Consider the following 23455-nt stretch of genomic DNA (forward strand, 5'->3'; position numbering starts at 1 on the left):
TTATCGCCTCCCAGTGGTGAAGTGAGTTCCTTCATTCCTTTATCAAACTTTCCAACGCATATATTTGTAGATTAAATATGAAATATTAATAGTTATTGAACTAAAAAAAAAAAAAAATCACGTAATTATATTTCTCAAAAGTACATTCCCTCAATGTTTTCACATTTCAAGTACAGCCTAAACTTCAACGTATGTTGAATTTTATGAGCTCTAACACAAAGTTGTGCATAATTGCGAAGCAGTGGGAAATTCTGCATGTTTCAAAATTATTTTTTGAAAACATGCATCCAAGTCTTAGTTATATACACTATATTGCCAAAGATATGCTCACCCATCCTAAATAGGACTCCGGTGTTCCAATCACTTCCATGGCCATGGGTGTATAAAATGAAGAACCCAGGCATGCAGACTGTTTTTACAAACATTTGTGAAAGACTGGGTTGTTCTCAGGAGCTCAGTGAATTCCAACGTGGAACTATGATAGGATGTCACCTGTGCAACAAATTCAGTCATGAATTTTCCTCGCTCCTAAATATTCCACCGTCAACTGTCAGCTGTATTATAAGAAAAGGGAAGTGTTTGGGAACGACAGCAACTCAGTCATGAAGTGGTAGGCCATGTAAACTGATGGAGTCAGCAGACAGTGAAGCACATAGTGCAAAGAGGTCACCGACTTTCTCAGACTCCATCACTACTGACCTCCAAACTTCATGTGGGCTTCAGATTAGCTCAGTAACAGTGTGCAGAGAGCTTCATGGAATGGGTTTCCACGGTGACCAGCTGCATCCAAGCCGTACATCACCTAGTGCAAGGCAAAGTGTTGGATGCAGTGGTGTAAAGTACGCCGCCACTGGACTATATAGCAGTGGAGGCCCCTTCTCTGTAGTGACGTATCGCGCTTCTCCATCTGGCAGTCTGATGGATGAGTCTGGGTTTGGCGGTTACCAGGACAACTGTACTTGTCTGACTGCATTGTGCTAAGTGTAAAGTTTGGTGGAGAGGGGATTATGGTTTAGGGTTGTTTTTCAGGAGCTGGGCTTGGCCCCTTAGTCCCAGTGAAAGGAACTTTGAATGCTTCAGCATACCAAGACATTTTGGACAATCCCATGCTCCACACTTTGTGGGAACAGTTTGGAGCTGGCCCCTTCATCTTCCAACATGTCTGTGCACCAGAGCACAAAGCAAGGTCCATAAAGACATGGATGGAGAGTATGGTGTGGATGAACTTGACTGGCCTGTACAGAGTCCTGACCTCAACCAAATAGAACACCTGTGGGATGAATTAGAGCATAGACTGAGAGTCAGGCCTTCTCGTCCAACATCATCATCATCAACTTCACAAATGTGCTTCTGGAAGAATGGTCAAAAATCCCCATCAACACTCTGAAACCTTGTGGACAGCCTTCCCAGAAGAGCTGAAGCTGTTCTAGCTGCAAAGGTGGACCAACGTCATATTGAACCTATGGATTAGGAATGGGTTGTTATTTAATCTCATATGTGAGTGAAGGCCGGTGAATGAATACTTCATATAGTAATATAGTATATTAGTCAGATTGGAGGCAGAGTGACTGAAAATAGCACTGTTTCCTTGTAGCAAGAAGGTTCTGTGTTCAAATAGCACCCAGTTCCATTTGATTTTAGTTAGGAGTATTAGAGTAAAAGGAGCTGAAAACAAAAGCACGCCACACTTTTCAGAGTTTTATTTCTGACAGGTTGAAAACCACCTGTCATTTTCTCTCTTCCTCACAGATGTATACTACTTAGATGGCAGGACACTTTGAAGTTTTGTGGTTGTAATGGGACAGAATGTGGAAGAAATAAAGAGAAATGATTATTGATAAAAAGGTGCTCATAATTAGGCAAAATTTGTGAGGAATAATTTTGGAAAATGCTGGAGGTTTGTCTTTTATTCAGGTCGTAATAATCCTTAGTACCACATTAAAAAGCAGCCACACATCTGACTTGCTTCTTGAGGATGTTTTGTCTCTTATCAGAGGTTGGGCAGATTCATGTTTATTATATAACATGGTGATTACATAAACCTGAAAGAACAGCCTTCCAATCACATTCTATTCAATCCTTCAACGAGGAAAAAAATCAGGAACTGTCGGATAGTCTTTGCTTTGTTTGTAACACTCACAATAAAGATCCAATAGTTTCTCTTTAACCGTTAGCTGTTGGTTAGCATATCCAAGTAAAGTGAAGCATGACCAAATATGTAAATTCCTGCATGACAATGGCATAAAAGATTTATATTTTTAAAAAAAAAAACAGAACTTCAGAACTGAGCATCAACACCTGCTGTGTGAATGTATAGCTTAAAACTGGAAGGATCTAAAATAAAAGGTAAAATAGAAATGTAATTTGCTCAGAAATGTCCTTGTTTTTTCTAGAAATTTTCTGAGATTAATCTGAACATTTCCGGGTTTTTTTGGGGGGGGGGGGGTTTGCTAGAAATTTCCTTTCTTTCTACCTTTTATGCCCCTAATACACTGTTGTAGTGTCTTTTACTGTGATGTATAGTAAATAAACTGACTTTAAATCATGAGAAAGATTGAAGGGGCTTTTTGGGGGGTGTGGAGGGATCACGTGTTTTTTTGGCACCGTCGACCCTCTGTAATGCTGCGCTCGTAATGGATTTCCCGCTGGTGGCTGCTGCTGACCGGGGAGCCGCAGCTGCAGCAGCGGAGCGCAGCGCATGAAATCAGCGTCTACCACTTGATGCCGCTGACCTTGGCCGGTTGGTTGGCTGTTGGCGGAGATCACGCCTCTTTCACATCAAGCTTTTTTTTATTTTCCTCCCCCCCCTTCTTCTTTCTCCAACTATGGCATCATCCTCATCATCAACAGCATCACCATCCGACGGGCTGGATGATGAATGCGTGGTGCAGCGCGGAAGATCTCAGAGTGACCCGAGCAGCATCACCGAGGTCCGCTCGGGAGAAACCCACGGTCCAGGTAAGAGGATAAGAGGAGGGCGCCGGCTGGGCGTCTGTTTTTGTTTTTTTGTTTCTTTTTTGTTCTTTTCCCGTTTGATGCCGGTGAATCACGTGTGCGTGGTCGCGTGCTCGGTGTTCCCGCTGATACTGTGTGCAACATGCGTCGTCATGTGCGTATTTTTGCGCTGCGCTGCAGGGCCTTCCAGGAACACCCGCCCCCCCCAGCCCCTTCACCCCACCACCATGATAAAAATGTCACTGAGCATCACGTGGGCATTTCTGGGACTGTGTGTGCATTCTGCCATGCTTCCATCACGGTGCCAAGTCTGTGACGCAATCTGTAAAACAACCTTATTATTCCTTAAATCCAATCATTTTCATTAGGTTCATGATGTTTTTGCTTTGAATTTTCCCTTTACATGTTCCCTTTACTTAAAGCTGGACCAGCGCTGCTGCTGCTGCTGGTGTATTTGGCTGTTTCCATGGTGATCCAAATGGCAGAAGGCAGTGCCAGGCTTTCCAACTGTGAGGCGACATGGTGCTCATCTGTCTGCTCCACTTTTTTTCACGTCTTTCCAGCAGCAGTCCTGAGCCATTCCAAGTGAAATGCCGGTTCAGGCCTTGATGTTGGCCTTTAGTGTTGAGGCGGGATCCCCATTTCTGCTGGACGTTGTTGGGAAAGTGTTTTCTGTTGCTTGGCAGCCCAGGAGCTTTTTTAAAAGCTACTGCTGTGGTGTGTTGATAAATGTATAGAAGTATAGTTTTTTATACTCCTATACATATAGGAGTATATATATATATATACATATATATACTCAATAAATCAATATAAATTCATTGATTTATTGCTGTTTAACAGCAATAAATCAATGAATCATTTGATAGTTTACAAAAAGCTCAATAATTTTCATTTACATAATTTATTGTTTTTCTCTTTTCTTTCTTTCTACCAAAAACTGGATGACAGATGTCTTCAGTCTGGTTCTTCGGTCTCAATAAGTCATTTTTTGAAGGACAAAAATGTATTCACACATGTTTTCTTTACAGACTTCATAATTTATTTGTTGTTGTTTCTGTTGTCTCCCTTATTTATTTTGGATATTTAAAATTTCTTCCTGTTCGTGTTAAATGTTCGTCCTCTGAGAACGTGTTCCTACGTTACTATGCCATTAAAATGCCATTTTATCACATGAAAATGGTCTCATATCAACAATATGATCATTTACGACAATAACTTCTGGGACAATTTACTATCCAACAACAAAGTGGCGTCACTAAAAGCTAGTTTTTATTGGCTCTAGTGGCCTCCATTTGAAAGCGGTCAGACAGGAAAGTGGGCAATGAGAAGGGAAGAAATGCGACATAGGCCACCTGGATGGGACTCGAACCTGTGACAGCCGTGCCCAGGACGAAGCCCTCCCCACGCGGGCCACGCCCGGCCCTCGCACAACCACCGCACCCCACTAGAAGCTACTATTAGTCTTAGGATTCTTTGAGAATATGAGCTGTGGAGACACCAGAACTGTAAGACGAATCTTGCAAACTGAATCCTAAAAGCTGTATGTGGAAGAAACCTAGCAACCCAAAACATAGCCAGTTACCAAGCAATGGTTTAGATGAAAGCATCTATAACGGCTTAAGTCCAATTAAGAGTTTGTGGCAAGACTTGAAACTGATGTTCGTACACACTCCCCTGCCTAACCGAGATGGAGCAGATCCACACTTAACACATTCAAAAGTTCAAAAAATTCTGTTATCATTCAGCTTCTACTTCACAGCAGAACCCTTACACATGTATTCATACATGTGCAGGTCACATGTGCTCGTCCAGTGTGTTTGAACACGACGTAGTCAGCTGTCATTAGATCTGAAGTCTACAGGAAGGATCCTCTAGCGGCTGACTGACGCTGGCTGTGTGTTCATGCCCTCGCTCCTCTTCAGGGCTCGTTGTATTCTTATGGTTGTTATGGTTATGAAACTGTGTTCATTTCTGTCTGAGAAGCTCTGAGTCAACATAAGAAGGGTGTAAAATGGCTCTTGTGTAATCGTTTTAGACCTAATGTCCACCCACCAGCCCACAGTTCCCGTGTCAGCGTCTTCCATCCGCATCAGGATGCTCTGCAGCGAATCGTCCTCTCCTGCTCTTCCATCCCATCACACTTGATGCTAACACTTTAGCTATCCACCCTGTTATGACTGAATTCACTGCTTGAAAAATCATGTCCATTAATAGGGATAAAACAGCAACAGATCTCTGATGCCAAGGGAAGCAGCTGCATAATCGGCTTGACAAAAATTTCATATGACCTCTCAATACAAGTATTACAAAGTAGCGCATTGCAATACTTGGAGTTTCTAAGTTTTGTACCCCTTACAAGGCAAAATACCAACCAATGGATGGTAAAGTTTTCTTCATCACAACTTATTCTGCAAATGTTTCCATCGATCCTTTAGCACATTAACTCTTTTTTGGAAAAGCCAAAAACCACCTCAAGCGAGCGTAAAACCTTTTCTGCAAAATTGAGGAAGTTATATAGAATTTTGCCTTTTTGATCAACCTTTTTTAATGCATTGCTTTAAAATGCAAATAAAAAAATGTTGATCGAAGCAGTTATTGTCTGCTCTGAGTCTGGTCCTTCAGAAAACTGACTGCTAAGGGTAAGATAATGACAAATCCTCTCCACAGAAACCCACTTACCTCTTAAATATATATATATATATGTATATATATATTTATATATATATATATATATATATATATATATATATATATATATATATATATATATATATATATATATACATATATATATATATATATGTGTGTGTGTGTGTGTGTGTGTGTGTATGTGTGTGTGGGTGTGTGTGTGTGTGTATGTGTGTGTGCGTGTGTGTGTGTGTGTATAAAAATCCAAAGAAGCAGTTATATGTTTTACAGTCATCTGAAGTCATCTCGGTGGTTTCCAGGCAGCCAACAATTGCCTCTAATAAGCTAAAGTACCTCTCTTATGGGAGTTGGTCCACATGGGAGGGCGAACTCACAAAGGTGTAGTGTTTTTATTTTTACAGCAAAAATGTACAAATGGCAGGAGAGAATTGGCCCCATCTCAACTGCCAAGAGATGAAATGTCCACTGAGACTCCAAGATAGGATAAAAAATGATAAATCGGTGTAATGCTACCCTTATGTTACACTCAAAAAACAGCCCAACACCAGTTGGGCTGTAACACCAGTTACTTTAAGACCACATTCAGGTACAATAGAAAGAAAAATTAGGTTATATATATATATATATATATATATATATATATATATATATATATATATATATATATATATATATATATATATATATATATATATATATATATATATATATATATATATATATATATATATATAATTTTCATCACCTAATTAAACCTTAAACCTATTCTTGTGTGAAAAATTTGATTAGTTCTGGATAAATGATTGTCTCAGCTTTCATAATCTGTTAGAATTACAATGGATCGTAGATCAGTTATCAGTTCTGCCTACATATGATTAAGATCATAAAATAATTTGATTTAAAAAAATTTGTTGCCAGAACATGAAAAAAGTGAAATTGCTACTGTTCATGTTCTGTTTCACTGTTTTTCTGAACAACATGCTGGCCTGCTGAGGCTCCCCTCATCTCTTGCTGTTGTCCTGTTGCCTGCAGCCTGTGAGAGCCTCTTGTCCTTTTTAAAGTGGCCTCTGTTGTTCTTTTCTGACATGCTGCGCTAACATCAGAAGCTCTTATCGTCCGACCACTGCAAGCTGAACCTCCACTTTCCCCTCTCAGCTGCACATGGCCTTCAGCTCAGTCCTCTCTGTCAGTCAAATGAGAAAAGGTGGGCGGCTGCATGAGGCTGGGATTCCTTTTATTTTGCTTGCCTTATGTTTTATTAATCGGGGAGCCTGTTTATAAGACATTTTGTCTCATTCCGAATTCAGAGCTGTGAACGAACTGTGAGAACAGAAGACCCAGCACCTGGCAGCTCACACCTACATGCAAGGAGTATGTGAGAACTGTCTCCATAGACACACAAGTCATGGAGCGCACATTCCAGCTCACGAAAGGTGTTCCTATAGTCTGGAAAGAAGAAACAAAAGAAAATGTATTTCACTCATACAGCACATCTCTGTCTCTGCAGGAATGCAGCGTGTGGCACCGGTTAGGCAGAATCTGGGTCCTGAAGCTCACAGAACATGGATTCTATCTCTTGCTGCAGCCTCTTCCTCCATGTGTTTAATTCATGCCTGTTTTTAGTAGGGGCTTATCTCAACTCCCAGAACCGTTTTATTGAGAGCAAAGCTCCGGTTCTGGGTAATTAAGAACATCAGTAGGTTTCTTGAGAACCCAAGATCAAAAAATTGCATGAAAAAAATACTGAAGAGGACCTGGGTGGACTGAAAAGGCTAGAATTTCAATTTCGGTGGAATCCTGTTCACATGTTCACCGATTTGCAGATTTTCTGTGGAACGGAGCTTCAAGTTATTTGTGGAATAACTTGGAGCTACTGAATATGTGCTCTATTCATAGATTCATGAAGCACATAAAACGTCAAAGAAAATGCAGCGTAGGAAGTGGTGTGTTTACAAGCTAATATACAATGAATGTGAATATTTATGTGCTATAGTTATTGCTGCTGCTCTTTGAGACTGTAGGGGCCAGTGGGTGGCCATGGCATGTTGTTTGTGTCAAAATTAAAACTATTGCACATCCAACGGTGTCTCCTTCCTTCTGGAAAGAGGCTGTATGCTTTCTAAAGCTAGCTACTGATTGACTAATAACAGCTATCGCTAGCAAATTAGAAAACAACTTGCATTAGCTTTGGAGAGGCTAGTGAGTAGCATGTCTAGGCTGGTTAACCTCTTGATTTGCCTTCTTCCTCTGACATCCAATGGCAGAAGTAGGCTAACGCTAACATTGGCTAGGCCAGGATTAGCTTTGGAGAGACTGGCAACTAGCTTGCCTAGGCTGGTCACCCACTGGATTGCCTACTAACTGTGCTGTCCATTACCACATATATGCTAGTGCTAGCATTGGGTTGACAAGCAATAGCCTTGCAGAGGCTGGTGGCCATCGTGCCAAGGCTGATCATTTGTGATTTATACATTTTTCTTTAAAGAACATTTCATCGAGAAAAATGGTTGGTGTACAATCTGCAGCTGATATAAATTAGACGTAATGACTTGTTCTTTTGACAGTTTATTGTAATCCAATTTTTCAGTACCTTGAGCATCTTTAATTTGTTCTAGTTTATTAAGAACTAGCACAAATTAACCATCTTAGACTCTTCAAACATAGATTAGATTATCCTACACTGAAAGCAGACTATTTGAGACCTAGTTTGTACTTTGCGGATATAATGTCCTGTGATAAGGAAGTAGCTACCAGTGGGTGTGTAATATTCTTTATTTTGGCACTGGTAGCGTGATGGGAGAAAAGAACAAGAGCTAGGAAATCAGGGTAAGAGAGATGCAAGGGGTTATTGAGTTAAAAGGAATGTTGTAAGCTCAAGACATCGTTTCTAGTGTTTAATGCAAACACAACTAGAACCTGAAATACTTAGGTGCAATGATACCTCTTCGACTCTGATTGGCTGTACCCTCGCTAGTCCGCCTACAGACCAAGGTCTCAGTTTGTTGAAAAGAAATCTGTTGAGGTTTCAAAGTATATGTGAACACCAAGCAGCCCAGATACCACTCCAGAAGCAGGAAGCAGACTATAGCGCAGAGCATTCTGGATAAGTACAACCAAAACAAATGTGTGTATAGCACCACCACAGGCAAGGAGCTGAACAGGTTGTGGAAGGGTTTGGTTTGTTTTACACAGTGCAATGTCAAAGGAACCACATCAGCTGAAAATATAACAAATGTTGTGATTGTGGCCCCCAATCCAACAAAGTTTGCTGGACAAAGGTGTGAAAAAAACCCTTAGGTTCTGCGCTGCAGTAGAGTATTAATCTCAAACATTTTAACCAGGTTTATTCAAGCCTAAACAAAAACCTTGAATTAAAAAAAGCTGAAAACCAAACTAAAGAATTGAGTCTTTTTGTAGTCATCTAAACAAACTCAAACTGTAGTACTTTTGAAGGGAACTAAGTAAATGCAGCAAAACGGGGTCAAAAAAGTATAAGTGAAGCAGTCAGTAACGGTCGCCACCAGAGGGCTCCACTCTGCAGATGGGATAAATAAGTGAGGTGACTGTCACGGCTGGCCTGGTACCACAAGCAGCAGATTTGTCTGTTGGGAGAGATCTGCAGAGATAGGGTCAAATGAATAGGATAGGGACAAATGGAGTGTGCAAGGTCGAACTTCCCACTGAGTGAGGATGCACAGTCACTGGAGTCTGGATTACTCAGCAGCCTGCTCCAGGGTTTGCGATTGCTGCCTGACCACTGTACAGGTAGTGTTAGAATGAACATCAGGATATTTTGAAATGAAACCCAGTCAGATGTGGATAAAAAGAATAAGCCAAGGCTTTATTTCCCTCACTTCCTGGATCCTCATACAGTATTTTTAGACATGCTGCAGGCCCCTCAATTTCTTCCATCTTGTTTTTGTTTCAAAAGACGAGCTGCAGTGATGAAGGCATTAACATGAAGCTATTTGAAGTAAGACTCCTTTTATATTCCTATAGGTGCTGCTGTGTATAGATTTTACCCTTGAGTCTTGGTGGCATTGATTCTTTTAAATTACTTGGCTAAGATTGAGTGGCTCAGAGGGGCGTTCAAATCATATCTCCATATTTTCTGCCGAGTCATCTCCTGCGTTGTTATGCTCTGTGCAGAGACGTCCCTGGGTCCCACTGACTACAGCACCCTGGGGTGAATCACAGAGAGCACGACAAAGCATGACATCACCCTGGACCAATCTAACAAGAGAACACAAGCACTATTATGCAGGAGGCTGTCATGTGATTCGGAGCAGCAGTAGCAAAGAAACAGAGCAATAAGGGGTTTTATTTCTGCACACAAAGACAAAGCATGTCAAAATATCAAGAAATGTGAAAGAAAATGTCCTTCAGTTTTGTCAGGTGCACCTGTGTTTTGTTCCAAAGGTTAATCCGCCATTAATCCTCTCTAAAAGCTAATGAAGCAGGGATTTGTGTTCAAAGTGTGGCTATATTAAGAGTCTGACAAATCAGTACCTTACCTGAAATGAATAACTCTTCGTCGCTTATGCCGCATTCAGATTTGAGTGATTTGACCGTCTGGTTTACATGCAAAGTCTTCGTGGAGGCGCATCCACAGGTATATCATGAAGTCTCACGGTGCATCTGGTGCTGCACGTTTTGACTTCTCTTAACGGATGTCCATCGCAACTGCTGCTGGAGTTGTTTAGTAGCTGGACGCGGAATATCAACCAATCAGAGAGACTCCGTTATATGACGTAGTGGCCTGTAGTTGATGTCCTGGCAGGAGATGTAGGTACTGATGCGGGTTAGCAACCTGTGAAACTGGGCTTGACTGAGACGAAAGCACCGCTGATAGTGACCTTCGTCAGCAAGTGGCTAAGTTGTGAAACTCAGAACATCTCTGAATTATCTAGTGAATTCAAACATGGTGCAGAGGGAACCGACAAAGACGTTGTCTTGCTTTTTGTAAATAAAGCCAAGATACTCTCTATGCATTTCATCTGCCATTGTAGAAAGAGACCAGCAGAGGAAAATAAAAGCAAAAGTCAAGAGGCTCCTCCCAATGCGTGGGACTCCACACTTTCAGACGCATTTCTAGAGCAATTTTGATGCTCAACATCAAGCGCCTGACTTGTGCACAACCATCCAACTCGAGGCCTGGGTCGGAACCCAACATTATGCTTTGTTTCCACTCAGCGGCATGGTGTGACGCCTAACATTGCATCATACTAGTGCAACAAAAAAAAGTGACACAGTAGTTTGTCACATGCTTATCGCAAGCAGTGACGTTATTTTCCCCCTAATATGGGCTATATTGTGATGCTAGTTGCTCCGTATCATACCATACTGTACCGTACTGTACTATATTGTCTTGTACCTTACCGTACTTTTGTCCTATGGACCTACCACTGAAGGGGGACCAGGAATAACGTGGTACGGGTTGGTTTTATGAGTTGCTTTGACAATGGAAACAGACAATATAGCATTCTGAACCACACCGAGTTGATTTTACCTCAGTTTAGCTTTGTGTGTGTGTGTCTGCTGTCAAGGGGTTTGTTTGTGAGCTAAAATCTGCTAAAATTTTATTGGAATATATTGTACCATATTTTTTATATATATATTGCTAGTAATTAATAAAAAGACATTTGAAAGAAAGAAAAAACTGATCCCTGATTAAATATTAAAATTTTTATGTTCTATATGTGTGATCATTTATATGTATTTTTTAATGCAAATGCAACAACTACTACTGCTAAAACACAGTTCTGTATTTAATTATTCTAAAATAATATTTTTATTTAAATCATGATCGGTTTCCTTTTGAAGAGGGCGTTTCGGCTGGAGCCTGTGTATTCAAGAGTTTCTGCTACAGCCATAAATCTGAAGCTCAAACAACATTAGTGAATAGAGAAGAACGACAAAGCTGCTTCTCTTGGAACACTGGAGGTTCATTTCATTTCTGAAATGATCTGATTGAACCACTGTTGTGTTCAGGTTGTGCTAAAAGGAGCTAACCTATCAGTGAAGCTATTCACACCTAAAATAGCATCTCAATGCTAAATATGTAGCAGCAGCACAGACGTCCTAACACTAAAGTTAGCATCCATCTTAAACACATCAGATATCTTTGTTTTTGATCTCATATGGTCTTTTATTCAATAATTTGGCAGCAAGTCGAGGCCAAATAATAATTTGGTTTTGAATTGAAAATGCTTATTTTGTGAGTTTGAATAGTTTTCGATTAAATGCGATGAATTAAAATCAATGAAAATTTTTAATTGAGACCCATCGCTAACGAACATAAACGAATGAAGGGATATGGCAAAATCTAAACTGATACAAGCCACTATAATAAAATCAAAGCATAAATATGAACACAGAAGAGAGAAATCAAACCAAAACATCCCTGCATTGTGACAGTTTTATTATGCTTTTTCTTTTAGAGAAGAGAGGAGAACTAAATGCAGAGAAGATGGTAGCAAGAAGAGATGTGATTTAACTGCTACAGTGAGAGAAATAGAGAAACTGGATGAACCCATCCCCCCAACACTGTCTCCCCTCCTCCAACACCGACGACAGTCTGCGGCCTCTGCTGTAACACACTGTTGACATGTTACAAATGCTGCTCAGATTTGCACAATCTGTCAATCATACAGGCAGAGTTAAAAATAAGTCAGTAAAGACTTAGAGAAATATGTGATGCGGGTTCCTTCCTTCCATTACCCTCATCCACAATGTCACTGCAATCATTCATACTGCTATTGTTTTTTTGTCTAAATAATGTTTTTCGGCTCTAGTGGCCTTTATTTGAGACATGGGGCAAAGGTCAACCGGCCTGTACTCGAACCCGTGACGGTCGTACGTGTCGGGCGCTTGAGCCCTTCACCATCGCCACATCCTGCTGATGAAACTGTCTCAGTGTGTTCACATACAGTAGATGTGCAGCTATTTTGTTTCCGTCCTGTCGGGGTTTCGACAGACTGGGAGTCTATCCTCACGTCTGTAAATATCCAAGTATCTTCCCGGTCGACGAAGAAGCGGAGATCTACCCAGCAACTGCACTCGCCCCGGGGGGGAAACTACTTGACATAAGCTGTCAGCCATTTACACATTAAGTATCTTTTTATGAATGTTTCATGTGCTGACCTAAATCCTTCCAGAGCTGAGTAAAAGCAATATGTTGCACACGGTGAGCCCTGCTGATCACTACGGGCTGCATGGAAGAGCAACTCAGACCACCCAAGACTCAATTCATTTCAGATATTTGTTTTTTTTTTTACAAAACACACAGTGAGAACAGAAACAGTGTAGCGTGGGCTCTGTCACACGGAGAAGTGCTTTACTTCCCATGGCAGATGTAATTAAAGCAACGCTTAAGCCCAGAGAGCAGACAGAAAGGCAGATAGGCGGGGGGCAACTGAAGGGAGGAAACTGCAGCTGCAAAGATCAGTCTGCTGAATCTGAAGCACTGCTTCCTAACTCCCGTTAGAGCAGAAGTGGAAACCTTCCATCAGTGCCAGACTGCGGCTCTTGTGGGACTCTAGCTCACCTTGTGGAAGTAAGAATGTGACGTCAACATCCACAGTAAAAATAGTCAGATTTTGATTTCATAAGTTTGCTCTTTCTCCAGTTTTTGAAACTTTACATCATAATCCTGAAGCAACACTTGTCTCTATGGATACAGGACTCAGGCTTTTTCTGGTTTATACAGATTTTTGGTTTACTGTGACGTGAGGTCAGGGTGGGCAATGTAGACTTAAAGCAGGGTGTCAAAAGTGTGGCCTGGGGACCAGATGAGGTCCTTGTCGAGGTATTTCTCCTTTAGTGTGGCCCTTGGGTGGAATCTAGCAAATGTAGCTGTTGCAGATCAAGACGTTTTGTTTTTTCTTTGTATGACATTTTCAATGACAAATTTATGTCTTAAATGATACATTTTAGGTACAAAAAAAGTCATTATTTTTGTTTGCTTCCATGTTAATCTTATAGTAAGCAGGGCCAAAAATCTTCAGTGACTTTTTTACTTGAAAACAGACTCAATCACACCTAATGGCTAAAAGGAACTAAATACAGTCAAAGGTTTTCAAAGACAGTTCTCATTTTTTGTTGCTGGGATTAAACTAAAATTGATATCTTGATCCATAAGTTAGGAAACTGTACAAATTTGAGATCCTTTTTCAGACCTTTTTGTTTAAATGTTCTTTGTTGCTGAGCAGGTAAAAAGAAAAGAATTCACCAAAAAAGCACTGCACATATTCATTGAAAAATAAATAAATAAATAAATTGTGATCCCTAAGTGTTTTCAACTTGACAGGTTTGGTCCTCAGTGCAAAACGTTTGGACACTGCTGACTTGGTCATGATGTTTTGTGGTACTATTGTGATAACGATAAAATAACTATTTATTCCTTCTTACTTAGGTAACTGTATGTTAACTGTACTGCATGAATCTCCACAAACACAAATATTGCTCTTTAAAAAATGTGTGTCATGCATCTTTAGAACTCCAGTTTCATAAAGAAGTGTAATTTGCATCACTAAGCAACAGCAAATGGATTTGATTATTTTTTTAATTTATTGATACTCTTATTGAACAACAGTGGATAAAACTCTTATCCAATAAATACTGACAGTTTTGGCGAGCTATGAATCATTAATTGGAGTTTGTTGTGAAAATGATGAATGAAAATTCTTATGTTTAGAAATTTGCCATAAGAAATGATGCAATAAACGCCCACAGCTTCTTTGAGACTGACGTCCTGAGTCTGATTTTAGCCGGTCCTCATCATCTTTTGCCTCTTTTCCACTGGGAAAAGGGGCATTTAAGGCTCTATGACACAAAAAGCAGGAACAATTTGTCCAGATTGCCTAATAAAGAAGCTTTGAATCCAACAGAAAAGAAAAGATATTAAATGTTTATCCCCATCTATGTGTTCATCCATCCATCTTCGCTCAAGGGGCTCATTCATATGTCTAATGGCCCTATTTCTGCAGATTTTATTTTTAAAAAGTACATGGTAGTTGTTAACCAAAAATAGTAGTCGATAAACACCAAAAGCAATTTTTAGTTTTTGCCTTTCCAAACCCGGGTCAAGTGTCGTAACGGGTGGATTTAAAGGAGGAAAAAAGAAACGTTCAAAAACAGAGCCAGGCAGGAAACAGCAGACTAAATAAAATGACATATGGGCTAATCCAAAACGGTCAGGAAATTAACAATAAAGAAATGATCAGAATAGAAACAAACACAAATGAAACTAAGAGTCCAAACAACTGCAGATTATGACATACGGAGGAAAATTATGAATTACAATCTCTGGCTCATATTGTTGAACTGCTACTTCTCAAATCAAGAAATAATGTTATATCTAAACAGCGGTGTTCTGAGTCAACTGAAATATTTGACTCTGTTGAAACTGAGCTACCTTTACCAGTCATGTTATTTTCACTCAGTTCTAGTTGTTTACCATCTATATCATCGTACTGCTAGCATTATTGCATGGTAGTAACATGAGTCTGTTAAACCTTTAATCTCCAGACTGACTGGTCATTTATTGGTTGATTGCTTTAGGATTAGGTTTAGATAATCATGTTGGATCAGAAGGCTGATGATTGGGGGTGGTAAAAGGAGAGCTTGGACTGTATTTAATAAACACTGTGAAAACTTCAGTGCCTCTGGTTATATGTCACTTTTTGAATGGTACTTGGTTTTGACAAGTTACTCAACGTTTTTCAGGTAGCACAAGCTTGCAGTGCTCAACAAAAATACCTCACAACAAAATACCTCAAAACTTCTCCATAATGAGGATTTCTGCATTGTAAGAAAATTACTTTGATCCAAGTTACAAATAACTTGGATCAAAGTAATCTGTTTTAAAGTTATCTGTTTAACTGAGGATGAGAATTTACTGTCGGAGACAAACCAACAAACAGAAGTGATCGCAAAAGAATGGATGTTTTTAGTAAAAGAATATGCTTAACTAAAAAACATATTAAACATACATTTAAATTATTACAACTTAAATGTAATTAAAGTTGTGGACTGTGACCTAATGATATATTTGTAATTGTTTGAGTGACTGCACCACTCAAACAGTGGTGCAGTCGCTGTGTTTCCATTCCAAATGTGGACAAAATCTGGTGGATATTCCACTAACATCGAAAAAAACACAATTCCACAATTGCAGTGTTTCTATAAATTAGAAACTTGTCGTAACGGGTCTGGATAATTTTTTCATACGAATATACGTATATCCATATGTTCATACGGATATATATTCGAACATACGAACAAACATATTTGTGTGAATATGTTTGTTCATACAATAAGTCATTACAAAACATGCTGAGCCATCAGACAAGACAAGAGTTTCTTTGAAATTTCCATTTCACAAACTTCAAAAAGTCAAATTGCGCAATTCTGTGGTCAATGGAAATGCAACAACAATGGGCATATTGTAACCTGTCCAGTAAAATAACTGCTTATGAAAGCAAGATGAAGTCTCAAAGCTCAATATTTAGTTCTTGGGCAGACAACAAAAGCCAATTTGAAGTCTCCCAGTTCTGGTTCTGGCTAAGAAATCAGTCAGTACAAACTTCCTATTACACCAAAGCAGCACTGGGAGTCCTGGCCTCCTTCCAGGCCTGAAGCGTCCCCTTCAGAGGAATCCCAGGCATCATGTTTCCTGCTCACATGCGCGGCTCAGTGGAGGTACTTTCTTCCCCACCACTACGTCCTCCATCTGTCACGGTGACATGGCAGCAGCTCCATGGCCGAGCAGGCATACCTGATCAATGATTCAGCATATCTGAAGGGGAGCAGGACCGAAGCAGAGCCGCAGCAGGGCTGCTGGAAGTCAGGCAGTGGAAACACACTGCTGTAGTTAAACTCTGACTCAAATGATCATCTGGAGTGCTAACATAGCTGTTGGGTCATGAGCCAATCTGGTAAAATAACATTTGAAACAGGCTGATCTTAATTTAGCCTTATAAAAAATGTAGATTTTTTTTTTGTTTTAAATAGAAATTATTTGTTTTAAAAAAAAAAGTGATCTTTTGCCGTTATGCATTTTAAAACATAATATCTGCTGGAAAATGTGATAAAATGATCTGTAGCATCTCACCATTTGGTAACTTCATTACCCAACCTTTTAGGTTTTATAGAAAGAATAATATAATAATGTAATCTAAAAACGTTGCTTTATTCTACTTTGTTTCTTTATGTTATCTCTTTTTGATTTTTAATTTCATACCTGTATTAGTGGCGGGACTCGATTAAAAATTTTAATCAGGTTGATTGTAGAGTCTGTAAGGAATCGGTACATTAGCAAAATAAGCATCATTTTCAATTCAAAACCTGTTTTGCTGCTAAATTACTGTGTAAATAGACATATTAGTCCAACAACAAAGATATTTATTGTTTTTAATCTGTTATTTAGGTTCTTCAATCTTCAGATTGGAGCAAAGTGTTATTTTATCCATTCAGCTTCAGGAACGTCTGATCATTCATGGAGCTTCTTTAGAAATGTGGCCTGTAGATGCTGACATTAGCATGTGGGACATCTGTGCTGCTGCTGCTACATGTTTAGCATTGAGATGCTACTTCAGGCTTGAATAGTTTTGTTAACTCCTTTTAGCCTAATATCTGGGTTTTTTCAGCGTCCAATCAGCAAGTTTATCTTTTTAAGCAAAAATAAAGCTCCAGTGGGCCAAGAGAAGCCGCTTTGCTAATGCTTTTGTTAGCAGATGTTGCTTGTGCGTCAGGTTTATGGGCGTTTCAGAAACGTGAGAACACATAAGGTTCTGACTGGAATCACCCCATTACAAAAAGCGATTAATTCCTCTAAAAACTTGAATGCATTAAAATCTATGTAGTTAATTAATTTAAATTAATGAGTTAAATATCTGGCACTGACCTGTACATAAGAGATCTAAAGTTCTGCTGGTTTTGTTATTTTTATTGTTACCTTGTGACAGAATAGTCTTCAGTTCAAATCCTGGCCTGAGGTCTTTCTGTATGGAACTTGCTGGTACTTTGACTTCCTCCCACAGTTCAAACCAGGTTTAATTGCTGGCCTTACTTTTTTTTTTTTTTTAATCTTAAGTGTTGGGTGTTATGTTTTTGTGTCACAACTCACCTTTGACCTTCATTCCTTCTGCATGCTGCCTGAACTCTCTCCATAAATGGTTGGTACATAACGTCATCCACATTTGACATTTCTGCGGCTCCAACCTGCCCTCCTTTCCAGCAGACTCAAATATCTGGATGTTTGATCTGGTCTTGGGTTTATACTAGGCTCCAGTCCTGACTCATCCCAACTGTGCTGGTAAAGTCAGAATAGGCAGAAGATTATATTTATTATCCAGACATTTTCACTGCGGCGTGTTTTGTTTCTGAACTTTAGAGCGCTTTGCACTTTAGGTTTGCAATCAATCCTAAAGAACTTGGGTGCATTTTTTCCCATAAACGGGCATTTCATAACTGCAGGTCTGAGCAGTTATAGTGCTGATGCTGAGGGTGTTTCTCCAATTTCTGTCATCTCCCATGTGACTGCACACACTCTAACACACACACACAGCAAAACTCTGATACATATAGCTTAGATTTATTGCACGTTGATCTCTAAAAGTGGTGAAGCTTTCAGCTATTATTGAGTTGACGCTTACTCTAGAAAGGTCACATCAAGTTATGTAGGGATAAGCACGTTTATGGTTTGTCTTTTTTCAGTTCAATTCAGTTTATTTATGTAGTGCTAAATCACAATAAATGTCATCTCATGATTTAAGGGGCATCTGCAGAAAACCTGCCATTTGGTGATTTTCCAAACTTTAGAATGTGTCTTTTCTTTACTTCTGGAGTTAAAGATTCCTCTTTTCTGCCTGTCACATTTATACAAGATTTCTGTGTCGATATATTAGCATTCCTATTGTGGTGATATAATTTTTTTCTAAATTAAAAATATCACTTATTTTGAGTCAGTTAAGAAAATGTTTCTGTTTAGTTAATGTAAAACCCCACAATTCACTCAAACTCTGGTCGTTCCTGAATATTTCCAGTGTTTTAGAATATGTACATCTGCAGCTGCAGGGCATAACTGATGGCAGTTTGTGTCTGCCCTCCATCTTTGGCCCTAAGTATAAAATGAAGTCCTATAAATATTGAATGAGTTTTGAGTTGAGCTGCATTTCCTACATCATTGTTAATACTCGTTGCTTACGGTTTTTGTCCCTGAGGAGACGTCCACACACTGACTTTATTATCTCTGATGTAACACAGCCTTCCCTGTGTGCTGCCATTGTGTGTGTGTCCAGCTAAAAGGTTGATCAGAAACCACACAGGGTTTGTTTACATTCGGTTTATTGCTAAGTGAATAATTAACGATCGGTCTTCGACTAGCCGCTACGCTAGAAACTATGGCAATATATAGAAAAGGGATATTAATAACAATTTGTATCAAAAATAAATCCTGACATTTATTTTTAATTTTAACACATTAGCAGAAATTCTACATTGTCAGCTTTTATCGCCTAATGTAATTTCTACTGCCGCAGAAAATCGTCTTTATTTGCCAGTAATTTGTCTTTTCTTGACGACTATGTAAGCAAAAAATTCCCCTTGATATTAAGAGATTTAAAATTGCTATAAAATGCCAATCATTTAATCTTTTTCAGAGCTTCTTACTTTCTTCAATTCAGATGTTTTCATATGTCTCCTTATTAATGACCTTTTATGCTGTATGACACCTTTGTTTTCTTTTAGCCATTTTAGCTCAGGCAGGAAGTTGGTCTTGAGATTTTGTTGAAGAATTGAGTTAATATTGCAATTTCATTCTTGATATATTATCACTCAGACTGTTATTTATGACTTTATTAATGTCTTTTCCTACTTATTTTTGTATGACTTTGTCATAATTTTATTTTATTCTTATACAACTTTATTCTATGAAAAAGAAGCCAATTCAATGAGGCTTAAGGTTAAGCCTCATTGAATTGGGTCGTTCAAATTGCCATGAAAATGTTGAATATGAGTTGCATATGAGGGGAAAACATTGGATTTTGGTTGCATTGCCTGCTGTCTACACTAACATAATGTATTTGGGGTGGCAGAAGAAGACGCTCACCCAGGGAGCCTTTCGTGCAAGAACCGCCACTGGTCTCTGCTGTTCGCTTCCTACTCTGGCGCTGAATGTCTGCTGTTTTGTTGGGATAAAATAAAGTTTTACTTAAAACGTTTCTAATATCTTTGGGTTGTATTTGAGCCGTGAACCTAAGTAAAACCGTAATTTCTCTCATCATTTTTAGGCGCTGAGTCTCATACTGTCTGTTTCTCAGCTGAGCTTGGGTGTGTGTGTAGGTGTGTGTAGGTGTGTGTGTGTGTGTGTTCCATTTTCCTCTCCCTCCTCCTCCCGTCGGGAGGGGCGGGGTCAACATGACGTTACATCAACACGAGCAGCTAGTTGCAGATGTAACACCGGCTCGCGCGCGCTGTCCCTGCGGCTCCAGTCGGAGTTAAACCGAAACGTTTCGGACTTTTGGCGCAGGTAGAGACGTTTATTATTTCTATATTCATCTTATTTTCTAAAGCGTGCAGGTGTTGTGGTGTGTTCCGTTACTAGTCAGTTCTTGGAGAACCTATGAAGTGAACACGGAGAGCTGGAGGAGCGCTGGATACCTGACGGCTAATAGTGAATTTTGATCATAATAGTGGTGCTGAATCTACCTATGTCCATAAAGTTGTCCTTTATGAGTGTTTGATTTGAGAATTCCCGCAGCTTGTCTTAACTTACATAGTATTTCAAGACCAGGTCTTACCTCTATGTTAAAACTAAAGTTAATTGACACAGAACGTGAGTTTTTGTTAATGAAGTTGTGAAGTGACATTTCCATGTGCTCTCTGTGAGTGCAGTAATGGTAGTAGTGAACATTTGCTTACAGCAGCGATACCGTCTACAACATTTGACTTATCAGGAGCCAGTTTTTTCTGGATCTTGATATAATTTTCCTACGATTTTTGCACTGCCAGCACCCCCAACCTAAAATGAACAACCCCCGCCCCCCGACCCGTACATCTGCTCCACTTGAATATTTCAGGGCGTCTTAAAAATTAAAAATGAGCTTCTCATTATGCATCGTTTACACGCCGGGCTGTGATTGGCTGCGGCTCCATGTCTATCCGTGTGGCAACAAGCCTTCCCATCATCCACCCAGCAACTCCGTGTTCCTCATGCCGTGGTGATTTCTCTGCCTCCAAGGGCCTTTTTTTCTGCAGCATCCAGCGTGGTAGCTATGGAAACAACAGCACTGACCCTGGGTGAGCTTGTTACGGTTACGCTGGGCTTGACCTGGATTCCTCACCGCATCCCAGGCAGGGCGGCCACGGCTTGGACAACTGACCCGCTTCTCACATTGATTAGTGATCAAGCAGCTGAGGCGATAATCCAGCACATGTTTATGAAGTTCTGATTGACCTTACTGCTGTTTGTGTACTTTGTGAGGTTATCTCTTCAGGTCTATGAGGGTTTCTTAAAGCGTGGAGGGAAGACGTACTATCACTGTGACATGAAGCATTTCTTATTTTCCTATATTCAGTGTGCTACTAAATTTAACTTCTTCGGTTTCTTGCTTCCCATTCATCATGTGCATGAATGAACGTTTTGATGTGAAGATTCTGACGTCTCTGCCCCTACACATTCTTCTGCTTCCTTATCTTTTAGTATTTGGAGAACATATTTCTCATGTTTGAGTAATGGATAGATTTATTAGGAACCCTGATTTTTAAAAAAAGTAAATATCTTGCAGAAAAAAATGTTGGGGGAATAAAAACATGATTAAAACTAATTGTTTTTAATAAAAGAAACTGTCTAGCTACTACTGGCAGCCCTCCGGTCAGTCCCTTTCAGCTAGAACTAATGATAACATTCACTCTAACAAGGTTAGAAGTTAGATAAATTTGCTCAGATCTCCTTAATTTTGTGAAATCAACCGATTTTTACACTTGAAACCGATTTTATCCACAGATCTGATGAACCTCTGCTAATGTCTGAAAATCAACCAAATGTCCCCTTTTGCTTCACAGTGAGAGGGCTGACTGACAGACCACCAGGTCACATCTGAACATGCACGGTTAACAATAATCACGCCACTGTTTCTGGTTCACATGGCAAGATTTTAAAATTGTCTGACAATTTTCAAAACCTGAGAGACAACACACATGGCAATAAAAAAATGTCAGGTATAACAGATTTGGTTGTACAGTGCATGGTGTCGAGCAACATACCACACACCAATTTCTCCGACATATCAACAGTCAGAGGTCAGATGGAAAATATCACAAAACCTATTGAGACCAAACAAACAGAATAAACAAACATGGCCGACTGGGAAGAAGCAATGGTGACCGTTTGTGGATTATTTAGCAGAGACAAAAAAAAACTATACAAAGAAATCTCTGCTGTCCTTCCATGATTCCGTCACCTCAGTTTCTTATTAGCTACACGTCACATTCAACAGGCCGCGTTCACGTTTGTGCTCGGGGAACAACACCACACACGCTGCTTCACCACACCTAAACAATTCAACATGTTGGATATCTTTCAGATCAGAGCGGTCCTGTCGTCCTGCCCAGAGGACCATATTACCCTTAACACACCACACACAGCATAAGGATCTCTTAAGATTATCTTTAGAGCCATGCCAATAATCGCAGCGTCCTTAAGATGGTAAGAAGGGGGAAATCGGGACAGACATTGGCATAAAAATCTTGTGTGAACAAAGCAGCTCTAGTTCCCAGGCTCTTTAGAGCAAAAACAGGTCCACTGTATAGCAGATCCTCCGCTATACGTTAGAATGGGCATGAGTTGTCCTGTGTTTCATGCCATGCAATTCCGGAGTATCTGTTGCTGAAAGCCTCGTCTTTCTCTTATTTGACCAAAGAGTAATCCTTGCAAACTCTACAGTTTGTATGCTTGTAATGGCAGGACAGAAAATGTTTTTTTCTCTCTCAAACAAATTGGTTGATACGTTGGTAAGGGTTGTCATGGAGACTTGATGACCCATCAATCCATATTTCACATCAATAATTGTGCTCTTATTGATTTTCTCTTTGAGCATTTCTCAATGTAGGATTTTTTTCCCCTTGACCCAGTGTCCTCTAATTAAAGGGTGGATTTAAAAAAACATGCTTTTGATATAATACAGTAAAATCAGAATTATTTAATTTTATTGAAGCATTTTTTTTCACCAAAGGTGTCAGTAAATCTGTCCATCAAATACTTATATTCACCAAATACGTGAATTCTTCACGATGAATCACAACAAATTCCATTTTAGTTTTTGCACCAGTTGTGGTGCAAAAACAAACAGATGTTGTGGATGAAGACGCTGCCGATAGAAGCTAAAGGTGGCTCTGCTCATGGAACCGCTCGCTGGCTGCCCACGACTCAGCTGCAGGCTCCCTGAGCTGTCAGCTTGTTGTCTGAGCCAGACTGCGTAGGAGTTCCTATTTCTGTCCGTTCTCCAAGCCATCCTCCACCTCTTGCTGAAGCATAACAGAAGTCAGCTCAGTTAGCCTCTGTGGATTCTGCCTGCCTGTCATCAGGATGCCTCTTCTGCTGCTTATCCCGCCGACTTGGATGTGTCAGGGCGCCCCACTAAGAAGGGAAGCAGCTGATTTGCTCTGTCTGTGGCATGAGATCAAAGTATCCTTAAAGCAGTTTGTCAATCAACATGGAGGAAATCTTCAGCTATTTGGGTTACCCAGCAGAAATAAGTGGCACATGTTCATTTTGCTGCTGCTTGCATGTTGAGTGTTGGGTGTTGAAGACAACTAAATCCAGCAGTTGCTTGATTTGAACACTTTT

General features: G+C 39.9%; 1 protein-coding gene across 2 annotated transcripts in view; it reads left to right on the plus strand.

The window, feature by feature from the left end:
- Nucleotides 1-2623: 2623 nt before the first annotated feature.
- The window catches only part of LOC102233682 (phosphatase and actin regulator 3-like), a 48138-nt gene continuing 27306 nt past the window's right edge, over nucleotides 2624-23455 (plus strand). Inside the window, exon 1 of one of the 2 annotated variants that reach the window (XM_014472020.2) lies at nucleotides 2624-2958. In XM_014472020.2, the coding sequence (XP_014327506.1) occupies nucleotides 2826-2958 (133 nt within the window). In that variant the 5' untranslated portion in view covers nucleotides 2624-2825. Of the gene's footprint in view, nucleotides 2959-20038; nucleotides 20138-23455 lie in introns of those variants that run through there. The other variant, XM_023325112.1, reaches the window with a different exon arrangement.

The sequence above is a fragment of the Xiphophorus maculatus genome, chromosome 20, assembly GCF_002775205.1.
Source record: "Xiphophorus maculatus strain JP 163 A chromosome 20, X_maculatus-5.0-male, whole genome shotgun sequence".
NCBI lineage: Eukaryota > Metazoa > Chordata > Actinopteri > Cyprinodontiformes > Poeciliidae > Xiphophorus > Xiphophorus maculatus.